A 13,398-nucleotide genomic window follows, 5' to 3' on the forward strand; every position below is an offset into this window, starting at 1 on the left:
TGTATTATGCTTTTTCTAAATTAATGGGTCGACCATAGTCATATTAGACCCGGCCCAATATTCTCCTAATGACTGATATAGTGATATTATAAGAAGCGGGCCTGAGGCCCATAGAGATTATTCCCTACCACAAAACAAGACCCAAATCTCCTATTGGGCATAAAAAGTCTAAAACCCTCACCGGCACCGCTACTCTCACCACTCCTCAGTTGAAAACTAGGGTTTTAGAATTGTTCAATTTTAACTCTCAGAAGCAAAAATGTTTCCAGGAATGTTCATGCGTAAACCTGACAAGGCTGCTGCTTTGAAGCAGTTGAAGACCCACGTCGCCTTGTTCGGTGCTTGGGTCGTCGCTATTCGGGTCACCCCATACATCCTCCACTATTTTTCCGACCACAACGAGGAACTCAAGCTAGATTTCTAATTACCTGGTAATTTCTTTCCCGATTTTCAACTTAAATTGAGTGCATGCTTGTGTATTTTCTCCAATTTTACTTGAATCAAGTGCATTGAATTATTATTGTTACGATTACTGCCTAAGCATCTGTCCTCAAATATTGTTATTATTATTTGCTATGTCCTTTTTTGTGATGACCGTGGTATTTGGGCCAGCTTTTGCCACCTCGTGATACCTGCCATCTCCCACCAGCAACAAGTTCTACGTAGCTCTGTCCACCAAAGATAAGAAAGATGGGAGAAATCACCTAGTGTTTTTGTTTCAACAGCTTGATTGACCACTAAGCCACACTCTTATTTGTTATGGCTTCTTTGCTTTTGTATTTTTTTTTCCTAATAGCTTTGATATGTCTTACATGAGCCTATCGAATAGTTTGTAACTAAGGGAACTTTCCCACATCCATGGGATGAGAAGAACGGTGGAGGTTTATATGCTTTGGCCCGTTATGTGTACTTGAATAAGTGATCCCATCAAGTGTCCTTGTTTGTGAAATTTCGATATTATATATTTAAATCTATATGACCTGGACTTGGATTTGGGCGCAGTTTGGATCAAACCTTCAAATGAAAGTCTATTTTAAATGTGAGTTTAACCAAAACACCTGTTCAAACACCTGTTCAGATAAGAGCTACCTATTCACAATGGCTTTCTTCTTCTATTGAATGTGTTACCCTATAATTGGTTATTCATTCTGCGGTAACATTTTTGGCTTTGTGGAATCCTGAATAAACTTGTTATCCCCAAAAGAATATATGACATTATTTCTATAAGGAAAGTGAATTTATTTACACCTCTAAGTTTTCTCCTTTCTTCTTCTTTTTCTAACAATCATAAAGAAATATTCGTAATGGATACTCGTGTCTGTCATGGAGCACTTGAAGAAGTACATCAAACTTGATGTTTTGATGGATAAATTTTTACTAGCTAGAACGACAAGATGATTTCCGTGTTCACTACTTTTAAAATCTTCTACTTTCTTAATCTTGAATTGACTCCGAATACACTACACAAGATTCAAATGATGTCAAGGTAGAAAGGAAGAAATGCGAAGAAGGCGAATTGCAATGCTTTGGACATATCCTAAATACTCTGACAGATTGTCTCTATGACTTGTTTCATTGTATGAAGTCTCCAACGGATTAATGGGTTGTGTTGCAGAACACGTACAAGAATGAAAAGTGAGGTGCTAATAAATATATAACTTTACAATATTTCCAATTTAAACCAATTGATGCCAAGCCTATCATGATGCACTTCATATTGGTGCAATTCTTCAAAGTTTCCCTCTTCATGTATTGATTCTAGAAAGGAAGTGTTGCATTCTGTTAACAAATTAACTATGGAACACTTTCAAATTGAAAGTGAGACTTGTGACCAGGATGCATCTATTTTAGCATCAAGTACAACATATGCTTTTATGGCCAGTATACTTCTCGTAATGGAAATAGAAATTGAAGTTTCCAAGAAATTGAATAAAACGAGAGAGTTTCAATTGTCATCATTGTTGGAAGAAAGGCCACAAATTTCGAGATTGTAGGTATACAAAAGCAAGAATAAATTACAAAATGGATATTTTGAAAAAACAAATATGGTTGAGAATACTATCCAAGGAAGTGTTGTTATGATTTCTGCATTGTAAAGGGGAATAGTCTTAGAGTTGATCATGGCCGCCACATCTACTAACAATCAAGATTGGTATTTGGATTATAGTGCAAACATTCATATTTGTTATGACAAGAATTAGTTCAAGACCTATGCAAAAGCGAAGGAGATTGAGGAGATTTTTGATGGGCAACCATGTCATTGCAGATGATTCAGGAAAGGTGACCCCTGAATTAAATTTCACCTCGGGACAGAAGCTGACATTGTTGAATGGTACCATTTTTATGGGAAGAGAGAATTTAGTGCCTGCTAGTTTGCTATTGAAGAAAGGTTTCCAAATTGTAATAGAATCTGATCATAGCGTCTACGAGTGGTTTATTCGTAGGAAAGGGATATCATTGTGTTGGCTTGTTTGAATAAAGTATTGATGCAGTAAAAAATGCTTCTGTTTATATTGTTGAGTTTGACTCTCTTTTACGGCATGCTACATTAGGACGTTTAGATTTTGGTTTATGTAGTTATGTCCAAAAATGGTTATATTCAGGATCATCAAAGGTCTAAGTTGGGGACTAGAGAAATCAAGTGTTTTTGTGGGATGTGCACAAAATTCCAAAGTTTATAAGCTATTGGATCTAATCGTAGAATGTATTCATGTTGAGTTTATTGAAAATAAGTTCATAAAAGATTTTTTAAATAAGCCATTGATTGAACCTATTCAAAATAGAGTTGATGCACATGAGATATCACATTATGAAATTGTTACAAACAAAAAGAAAAGTGATGATAAACAATTAGAACCTTGGAAGGGCAAAAGTATTAGAAAAGAAATGTACCTTGGTTTTGATTTTATTTCTTCACAAGCTATATTATTTTAAATAACACACTTATCTTATTTAATATGGAAGATGACCCAAAGACTTGCCAAGAGGCTATGTCTTCTAGAGATGCTCCTTTTGGAAGGAGGCCATTAATGACGAAAAGGACTCGAATATATCGAATAACACATATTTTAGTTGATTTTCCTCTTGATCAAAATCTATAGGTTGTAAATGGATTTTAAAATGAAAGTACAATACAGATGGTTTGGCTCAAACCTTCATAGAAAGCTTAGTTGCTAAAGGTTTCACTCAAAAGGAGGCATTGATTATTTTGATACTTATGTTTAGGAGCAAGTATTACATGTATTAGTGAACTTTTATTGTTAGCATCTATATATAACTTATATAACATGAAGATTGGAGGTTTATATGCTTTGGTGTATGTATGTGTGTATATATATATGGATATATTCACGCACACATACACACTTGATTTTGAGTGAAAGTAATAAAAAATAAGTTAAAAGCCGTAAGTTAGATTTGAAATTGCACTCAAAGGTGTGGTCTAGCGGTTCAATGAAGCTAGGATGAGCACCATGAGATCTTAGGTCCAATTTCCGATAGAAACAAACACTAAGTGATTTCTTTCCATCTGTTCTAGCCTGGTGAATAGAGTTTTGTGGTACCTATTGCTGGTGGGAGGTGGCAAGTATCTCGTGAATTTAGTTGAGGTGCGGGCAAGCTAGCCCGGACACTACGGTTATAAAAAAGTTTGACTTGAATTTGCTTTTGAAAGAAATATATCATGTTGATCCAAAAGATGCTTTGGACAAGTCTTTCCTGGTCGAGAAATTTGGGGGTGAGGGGTGGGGTAGATGTTTAGATTTTGTTTGGTATCATACGTTAAACAACCACTGGGTTAATGATATCACGACATGTTTAACGTAGTTGATTTCTATCCTCTCCGATTTTGCTGCTATCATCCTTTAAACAAATGTTGATTTGAAGGCTTCAATGGCGTGTTTAAAATAGTAATTTATGTGGTTTTGTATATGCTATGGCTTCATCATTGATTAACTCAACAGAGCGAAATGAATGATGAATGAGGAGTTAAAGCATTGTGATGAAGTCGAGGTTGACTATTGCTCTACTATGAACAATTGTTTTATGTGAAAGTGCTACTGCTGCATTGAGCGAGAGTATGCCAGTAAGTTAAGTTCCGTCAATAGCTTGAAAAGGTTGTGATGTGTCAAGTGACGCTGTAGATTTAGCCTATCGTAGAGGACAACGTTTAGTGGAGAAGGATCTTGCTATTCAAGCCTTGTGAAATAAATTGTGTGAAATTTCAAATTATGTCACGCTCCACATGGATTGTTCCACTCTTTTCAATAAGTAGATTTTGGAAAGGGTTGTCGTTGACCATTATTAAATGTTATACATTTGCAGAGGCTTCACACTTACAAAGTCATAAGAGGAACTGTATCAGAGCCCTCTAACTAAGGTCATGGATTGGGTAATGACAAACTGATGGAGAATTAGTTTCTGAGTATGTTTGGACTTGTATATAGCCTTTTTATGGCTTAGTCTTTGTAAGAGTTGGCGATGCTTAAATGTTGATGAATAAAGAATGCTTCTATTTATATTATTGAGTTTGATTCTCTTTTACATCATCCTAGATTAGGGCATTTAAATTTTGATTCATTAAATTATTTGTCCAAAAACGGTTAATTGCTTGCAATAGTAGACACGTAGAAAATTGTGAAATATTCATACAAGCAAAAATGACCAAGCATGCTTTTCAAAAAGTTTGAACGTGTTACCGAATTACTAGATTTAGTGCATTTTGATACATGTGAATTATATGGAGAATTAACTCGAGGTGGTAAAGGATATTTTAGTACACTTTATTGATGAATTTTTCTAGATTCAGTTTTGTTTATTTTCTTAGTACAAAAGGTGATGCTTTTTAGAAATTTAAGAGTCTAATTTTTTTTGGAAAATAAAATAGTTAGGAAAACTAAGATACTTCATAGTGATAATAGAGACCAAATTTCCTACTCAATTTAATACTTTTTGTGAAGAGCATGGTATAATACATCAAAAAAGTGTTCCTTATGCGCTACGGCATAACATTTTGGCTGGAAAGAACAATAGGACTCTAGTAGACATGGTGAATGGTATGTTTATGATTCACATTTACCACATAATTGAAGGGGGTGAAACATTTTTAACATCATGCAGATTAAATTGAGTGCCTTCTAAAAGTATGACTTTTTCTCCCTATGAATTTTGAAACAACAGAAAGCCAAACTCAAGTTGTTTTATGGTGTGGGGGTGTGTAAGCAACTGTTGCAAAAAAAAGCGGAATGGCTGAGGATCATGTTTAGACATAAAGTTGTGACCACAACATATGCCAACTATTTCCATATTTTTTGATAGTGGGACGACAATGTGTGTATCCTTATTTTTTTGATAGTGAGGCTATGATGTGTGTATCTCACAATAAGATTTACAATAGCAAATTAAGATATATAAGCTTAAGACGTTCTCTTATGTTTAAGAGAATTTGTAATAAATGGAAGAGTATGGGAGATCCGTTAACAAAAGTTTTAAATAGATCTGTAGTACAAATATATCGTGAAGGAATGGGACTGTATTCTTACACTAAACACAAGTATATGGGAACCCAACTTTTGAGTTAGTACAGACTCTAGCAGTACAAGTTCAACGGGTAATAACAAGGTACTTTGTGTTGTTAAAGCACTGATCTCCTTCAGAAAGCTTGATTCTAGTGTATTGAATATTGTTATTTGAGGATTTGAAGAGTTGTTAAATATGTTTCATAACAATGGTATTCTACTATGTAGTTGATCTAATTCTTGATGAAATTAAAAAGTGTCTGAAGTAACTAGGACACAGGGTATAGTTTCACTTATATGAATATTAAAGTTGTGCCACTTCAAACAAGATCTAGAGGGTTGGTCTTGTAAATATTCAGGAAAACAAGATTAGTAGCACATGCCACATGGTTGTCAAAGTGCGAAAGCAAGTTATGGTTTGTTTTGCTGCTTTATTACTGTCATGTGTCTGATACTCCAGGTTTGATATAATGAATTATGGTTCAAATCTACAGATACCATCACCTTCGTCGAACATTAAAGTATTTACACTAATAGAAAGTTCAAATCTTTAGATACCATTCACTTCATTGAACATTAAAGTATTTGCACTAATAGAAAGTCCAAATCTATTTAAGATCCTTTCTACTATGTATGATCTTATGTGAAATAGTACAAACACGTGGGGAATTGTTGAATAGTTTGCACTTTAGGAAACTTTCCCACATCGATGGGATAACACGAATGTTGGAGGTTTATAGGCGGTGGCCCTTTGTGTATTTGAACAATTGGGCCCACCAATTGTTGTAAAATTTAAATATAGAAACAACAACAACATACCCAGTGTAATCCCACATGTTGGGTTTGGGAAGGGGTAGTATGTATGCAGCCATGCCTCTACCTGCTACCCTACCAGGCCCACTTATGGGGTTATGCTTGGTAAGTTCTTGATGTTGTTATATTTAAATTTTACGACATAAATAACTTGGGACTTGGGCGCGGTACGGGTCGGATATTCAATATAAGACACTTATTTTCAGTTATTGTTTATTTTAAAGTTACGTTTAACCAAAACATCTCTTCTGATAATAGATACCTTTTCGGAATGCTCTACTACAAAATGTGTTACCCTCTAAGGGTCGTTTGGTTGGGAAACAAGTAGTCCTTGGATTAGAGGGTGGGAAAAACATAACACTATAATCCCAGGATGTGTTATCTCATGCATTTTATCCCAACCAAACATGGGATAAGCTCATCCTCATATTAATCCCGAGATTAGTTATTCCTTGTACCAAACGAGCCCTAAGTGGTTATTCATTCTCCAGTAACATCGAGGAACTCTGAAGGACAATATTTCTTTAACGACACAAAATTTAGTCACACCTCAAAGTTTTCTGTTTTCTTCTTTTTTCAAAAGAGCCAAGCCGCGGGGATCCTTCAGAAATAACCTCTTTTTCTCCATGAGGTAGGGATAAGGTCTGCATATGCTCTACCCTGCCCATACCCCTCCAGTGGTGTTACAATGATATGTTGTTGCTGATTATTACTATACAAGTGATCGTGTATATATCTGCATTAGTGTGAGCTTGGCAAAGCATAGCTAGTATCAAAGATGAGATGCATTAGTGTGATGATGAATTCTTGAATACTGAATGGGTACAGAGTATTGATATAAATTGCCCCACTTATTTGGAATAGAGTTGTAGTTGATTAATCGATGGATACCGTCAGCATAGGTACTTTGCCCCAGATCATTTTCATAAGTGGTTATTGATGTATGGGTCTAAGTTGAGCAATAATGAGCTACTGCTTGTTTTGTCCCTCTGAAGAAGTTCTGTAGTTTGTCATTGGGTTGGGAGGGAAAATCATGAAGTTGTGGGTGGGTCCTCCTTGTCAGAAAGTGAGGTGTCTTTTTGACTTTGGAGGCTAAGTTTGATTATTATACAATAATGATTATAAACATACTTACAACTGCTGCTGTGCGTTTAGTAGAGTTGTTTGTCTGGTAAATTGGGCTCTCAGCATTCCAGTTTGGAAACAGTGAATTTCAGTGGCCATCCGAATTAAAGTCAAGTTGATTTAAATTAAACAGTGCTTTGTTGGTGCTTGATGTTTGGAAATTTTGTTATCGACCAATCTAGCAAAAGATATTCCTACAATGCAGATTAATAATGATTGAAAAAAAAAGAGAATGAGAAAAGATCAAAGAAACAATTAAACTCAGAATCCTACGCAGAGAACATCAGGAAAGCTAGCACCCAAGGGTGTGGAGTAGTGGTTCAGTGAAGTGGGTTGAGCACCTTGAGGTCTTAGGTTCAATTCCCAACAAAGACAAACACTAGGTGGTTTCTTCCCATCTGCTCTAGCCTTGGTGGACAAAATTACCCAGTACCTGATGCTGGTGGGAGGTGATAGGTATCTCGTGGAATTAGTCGAGGTGCGTGCAAGCTGGCTTGGACACCACGAGTATCATAAAAAAAAAAACATCAGGGAAAGCTTCAAAAAATTAACTTGAAGATTAAAAAAAGATAAAAGAAAAAAATCAATTACTTTGACTTGGTAACTTACCCAAACAGAATAACCAAAGAAAAAGAATCCACCTCCAGATGTCTCTTGTTAGAACCGTTAATTCAGCAAAATACCATAAAAAGAACATTAGAAGATTGTAAGAGAAGATTAAAGAATGCTTAGAAACTAAAACCTAGAGCAACATGACCATGGACACCTATCCGTTGGAGAAGAATGTGAGGTAGACCTGATAAAAAGAGAGGAATATGAGGTTGGCACTGGAGTTTGAGATTGTTCGAGTGCCTTGAGGCCCCTTTCTAACTAGTGATGAATGAAATGACTACTAATCTGAGAGTGCTTTTGTCACATTGGGGTTTGTTTTAAGGTCAATTTTGCTTAATCGATGTTACGGTGAGAATGAAGTGTAATTTGTCTTACTTAGCAGGACCGATTCTTAAGACTTTTGAACTTCAATAAAAAATTTATTTTGGTGTTCTGCTGGAAATATAATTGGTGGAATATGATATTGCTAGAGAGCCAATGCCTATGTTCGTTCTAGAAAGTCAATGTAGATAAAATTTTCCCCTCTATCAGTAAACTGTTAGTGAGGTTTACACCATTCAATATGGTATTTGAGCCAAGGTTGACTTTTGAGTTGTAGTCTTGCTGCCACCTATCATCAAAGATGATTTTATCGGGTTAGAAATGATGAACTTATGTGTTCAAGTAGAATTGCTATTTTGAATAGTTTACTTTTTTTGTTGAAATCTATGCAGAAATCAACACTTGGGAATTTTATCCCTGTTTACTATGTAGTATTGTAGGATTACAAATACAAGCTAATGGTTCGTCCGTTTAATAAAATACAAGCGAAAGGTTCATGTTATGGTGGACTGTAATTTAGAATTAATTCCAGCAGCTATAGGATGGTAAGTACCACCAGCTAAAGGTTCATGTTAAGGTGATTGCAAGTGGGCATTATCGGGAGTAACCTTGCTTTTTAGCACAGTTTTCTATTGATGCAGTTAGTTGTGCAACATTCTTTTGGAGCCCTCGACGTTCTGTTGCTTCCTATTTGAATTATCGAAAACTCCGTACTGTACTACCAAGCTCTCACTCTGCATTGATATAGTGTTGTAATTATATAAACTCATTGATTAATGCTTTTACTTTTTCCTTCTCCTGCAGTTCTCTCGAGGAATAAATGTTCAGAACTATGCGCCGGTCAACATCTCCTTCCATAGTTAGCCTATTTATTTCTTGTCCTTTCATTACATACATCCCTATTCTGAAATTTGTTGACATGTAATTGGGAAATTATAAACTAGTTGTTTGAAATGAAACCTTGTTGGGAACCGTTTTGCCCTCGGCAAGTATTAGTGCCGTGTTTTTTCTTTTTATTTTGGTGGTTTGTTTATCTAAGCTAGTGTTGCTTTGAATGTTCAAATGCAACCTCGCAAAAATGCTTGAATTTGCTGTACTCTCTTTCATGGTAGAGAGGTGCAAAACTTTTATACTGTTATGAAAGTATGAAATAAGATAAGTATATTATCCTATTTCATCATCATTCTGTCTCTTAATGCGGACATGTTTCTTGGATTTGTGAAATACGAATAAGTGCATGGTGCAGAGATCTCTTGTATCTCATCCAGAAATCTTCATCAAAGGTATTTAATAGCGGGTGATATATTGTATAGAATTGTGTTGCACTATCTACTCAGAAGGTGATAGCACCGGAAATTGCAGCACATGCAAGTGTATTGTAGAATTTTGAGCAGTCATGTCAAAAGTTGGGTGGGTTCTTTTAAAATACATGATTTCATCCTGAAATGATTTTTTTCTTTTTTTGCAACATTGGAGACTCTCTACAATTGGAGTTGGGGTGGGGGTACTATATATGCAGATATTATCCTTTATCTTTATTACACTATTTTCAGTAAAGCCGTGTGTATTTTTAGTTGGTGTTCGTACATTTGCTCGGAATAATTTGCACCTACTTTGTGAATGGGACTGCTATTGGTTTACGCTAATTTTGATTCGCACTTGTGTTTGTCCACTCAATTTGTGTCCGGTTCATGTTGATACACTGCACAGATGCAAACTTAAACAACTTCAAATAATTTATAGCCATCATCTCAAAGTTAAAAAAGAAGAAAGAATAAAAAAAGGAGCGGCAGTATGCAATTCCACTTGTCAAATCCTTTGTAAAGTTTTCAAAGCTTTCTTAATATCCTACTTTGAAAAGCATTTCACATAGCATGCACGAATTCCCTACTTGAAAGTTCAAACTCCTTTTGAAAATTTGCAGACTTAACCAGTTTGTTTGTCCCCCATAAAATTATATGTACAACTTGAAGAGGAAGACCAAAAGAAAGAAAGTAGCTTCAAAGATTCTTGAAATTTCGTAGTGATAATCAATCAAATAGCTTCAAGTTGTGTCTTCTGCCTGTCTGATGAGTAGATTGGGGAAGCAAAGATTTGGAATTATACCTAAAGATGATGATGAATTTGGACAAGAGAGCAATTAGTAATTGTCATCCTTGTACAAGTTCAAACAGTAAATGGCCATGGATGATGAAGTACCAGGAGCTGTGGGGACAAGTGCTAGTTTTGCTTTGAGACTGGGGCAATCAATCTTCTCTGCTGCTTCTCTTTTGTTCATGTCCTTAGGAGTTGAGTTCCACAATTATACCGCCTTCTGGTAATTTCTTCCTATCCCCAATACAACTTCATTTTGTTTTTAATCACACAGAATAATATTCCCGTGTGCAGAGGCGGATTTAAGGCTGGTTCTCCATGTTCCATTGAACTACTTGCTTTTAACTTAGAACTGCGAAAAACATTGTCCCTCCCATTCAATATGTTTGGTTGATTTTGACGTGTGAGACTTTCGACTCTTGCGGTCATGGGCGGTGGTCTGTTGTACGCCTTTCATGGGCGGTGGTCTGTTGTACGCCTTTCGGTGGAAAGTTATATTATGCAGGCTCTTAACACAATTGAGAAGAAAATTACATACCTACACTAAATTCATGGCTCAGACATGTAAACAGTAATAAAATGCTCTTTAATTTCAAGGTCTTAAATGTGTTACCTGGAGAGTTGAACTAACGAGTTGCCAAAAAGGGAAGATGACATTCTTTTGAGACCGACTTAAGGAAAAGTAAAAGAAACAAATTGAAACATGACATTCTTTTGAGACCGACTTAAGGAAAAGTAAAACAAACAAATTGAAACAGGGGAGCGTATCATAACTAATCTCAATTTGGCTTTGCACAATATTCTAATCCTCTACCTGTCTGCCAAAATTTTCTTGCGCAGCTTCTTAGTAACAATCATGGGTTTGGTCATCCCCTGGAGCATCACATTGGCATTGATCGACATATACTCTCTTTTGATCCATTGCCCCATTCGTCAGCCAGGAATCTTCTTCTTCATTGTTTTAGGAGATTGGGTATGTCTTGCTCTTCTTGAAGATTCCACATTTGAATATGTATTTTTTTTAAACTATAAACACATAAACATGTTCTTACAGGCATTATCATTCTTGACACTAGCAGCAGCTAGCTCAATTGCTGGAATAGTTGATGTTTTGCACAGAGCAGATGAAACATTCTGTCCTGCTGAATTATGCTCTAGATATCAGATATCTGCTGGATTATCCTTCTTGTCATGGTTCCTCTCCATGGCTTCTTCTCTTTCCAATCTTTGGTTGCTTCCTTCTCTCACTAGATGATACATACATACATACATACATCATCACTATTCAACAAACAACATTTTTCAACCAGTCATCTTCTTATACGGTTTTGTCTATGTTGCTCAGACTCTTCAAAATTGCAATAATTTTGACCTATTGAAGAGTCCGAGCAACATAAATAGTTCGATGTATATAGGATCTAAATATTGAAGGAACTCTATTTATTTTTGTGGCAAATCTTGATTGGCTCAAACTATACTTAAACACATAGTAACGCAGAAGAAAAGAGTCAGATAGCGAAATACATCTATTTTATGTGTAGTCGTTACCTAGAATATATTTTTTTTCAATAGACTATTGGAAATGTTACTAGCTGATTCGTGTTATACGAGCCAACATCCAAATTTCCAAAAAGAAAAAATGAAAAAGATTGATTATAAATGGGAAACTTAATAGGGGCTGAATTAGGCAATTGGGCTTCCGGTCTCTTTTAAAGATATCAAAATTTGGGCTATTAGAAAGGTTTCCTAGGCCCAATATATATTGGATAACTTTCCAACCTTATGAAATCCATGGAAACTCAAGTACAAAAAACTATGAGAATCTGTAGTTCCAAAAAGTTGGTTCATTAAATTGTTTGGCAGATAACATGCTCATGAATCCAACTAGATGAACAAAGATAATTAGGCTGCAGAAAAGCTAAAAAGAAATAACCTAAATAGTTGCTCATCCAACCGCTTAAACTACAAATAGGTCGTAATATAATATATATTAACATGTATAATAAATTATGAATCAGATCAATTATTTGTGCAAAGATCCAAAAGGAAAAAAGAAAAGCATTTTCATGTGCATCATCAAGAACAAAGAAGAATGGAATTAGATGCAATTTGGCTTTTATTCTTGCAAGTACAATACTCAATATGACTTAAAACACTCAAATGTTCCTTATGTCTCTTAGTAGAGCAAAGAGAAACAAAGCGGAAAAAGAGGAACAAAAGCAAAACAAAATAGAACAAAGGGAAATAACCATCTTGACATTATGAGAGACACAAAATTAAATCAATGCCTTAAATTTTCCAACATCTAGTAGTCTTGACCATAATGGCATGATTCCGTATATCATCTTTTTTTTTTTGGTTCTATGGTATAACCATTCAATATTCGTAATTTTCCTCTGATTCAGATTTGACGCCACGTACGGCGGTGCTACAAGATCAAGCTATTTTTCTAAAATCTAGAATTCATAAATTTAAAATCCTGATTTTGCCTTTAACACCACGTAAGGTTACTTAAAGAGACAACAATCCATACCATGAGTTTTGTCGTTTCTAAAACTCAAACGCGAAATCTTTGATTAAAAACGAAACGGAGGAATACATCCATGATCCATCCCACCATATTTTTGTTTGCTTTTTTTTTTTTTGAATTTTTTTTTTTCTTTTCAAAGGGAATACAAAAAGATGACTCATCACAGTTGAGTTGGGACTTGGCAAAAAATTAAAGTTGCTTAAAGAAATGGTGATGCTTTATGGTACTGTAATTTAGCATCTTGAACAAGAAAAACAAAAGGTTCAAGTTAATATTCCTTGTAAGCTTAATCAACTTTCAAATCATTTTCAAAGGTAAGCAATACCAAATCCCATAACCAAGAATCACTTCCTTTTTACTGTTCTAATTCTCTCTCTCTCTCTCTCT

General features: G+C 35.3%; 2 protein-coding genes across 2 annotated transcripts; both read left to right on the forward strand.

The window, feature by feature from the left end:
- Positions 1 to 259: 259 nt before the first annotated feature.
- LOC124885119 (mitochondrial import receptor subunit TOM6 homolog) lies at positions 260 to 9,376 on the forward strand. Its single transcript, XM_016684219.2, has 2 exons — positions 260 to 431; positions 9,192 to 9,376. Exon 1 carries the CDS (start codon positions 260 to 262, stop codon positions 422 to 424), a length of 165 nt encoding a protein of 54 aa, XP_016539705.1. The 3' UTR covers positions 425 to 431; positions 9,192 to 9,376.
- Positions 9,377 to 9,576: 200 nt separating this feature from the next.
- On the forward strand, positions 9,577 to 11,937 carry LOC107840377 (CASP-like protein 5C1). The gene is made up of 3 exons (XM_016684216.2): positions 9,577 to 10,704; positions 11,322 to 11,454; positions 11,536 to 11,937. Exons 1-3 carry the CDS (start codon positions 10,565 to 10,567, stop codon positions 11,734 to 11,736), a joined length of 474 nt encoding a protein of 157 aa, XP_016539702.2. The 5' UTR covers positions 9,577 to 10,564; the 3' UTR covers positions 11,737 to 11,937.
- The last annotated feature ends 1,461 nt before the right edge of the window (positions 11,938 to 13,398 follow it).

Source organism: Capsicum annuum, chromosome 8 (assembly GCF_002878395.1).
Source record: "Capsicum annuum cultivar UCD-10X-F1 chromosome 8, UCD10Xv1.1, whole genome shotgun sequence".
Taxonomy (NCBI): Eukaryota; Viridiplantae; Streptophyta; class Magnoliopsida; order Solanales; family Solanaceae; genus Capsicum; species Capsicum annuum.

Excerpts from the sequence above, each read along its gene's own strand:
- LOC124885119 (XM_016684219.2), top strand. The coding sequence starts at position 260 with ATGTTTCCAGGAATGTTCATGCGTAAACCTGACAAGGCTGCTGCTTTG.
- LOC107840377 (XM_016684216.2), top strand. The coding sequence starts at position 10,565 with ATGGCCATGGATGATGAAGTACCAGGAGCTGTGGGGACAAGTGCTAGT. Across the intron at positions 10,705-11,321 it reads CACAATTATACCGCCTTCTG|CTTCTTAGTAACAATCATGG; the intron begins GTAATTTCTTCC and ends TTTCTTGCGCAG. Across the intron at positions 11,455-11,535 it reads TCATTGTTTTAGGAGATTGG|GCATTATCATTCTTGACACT; the intron begins GTATGTCTTGCT and ends ATGTTCTTACAG.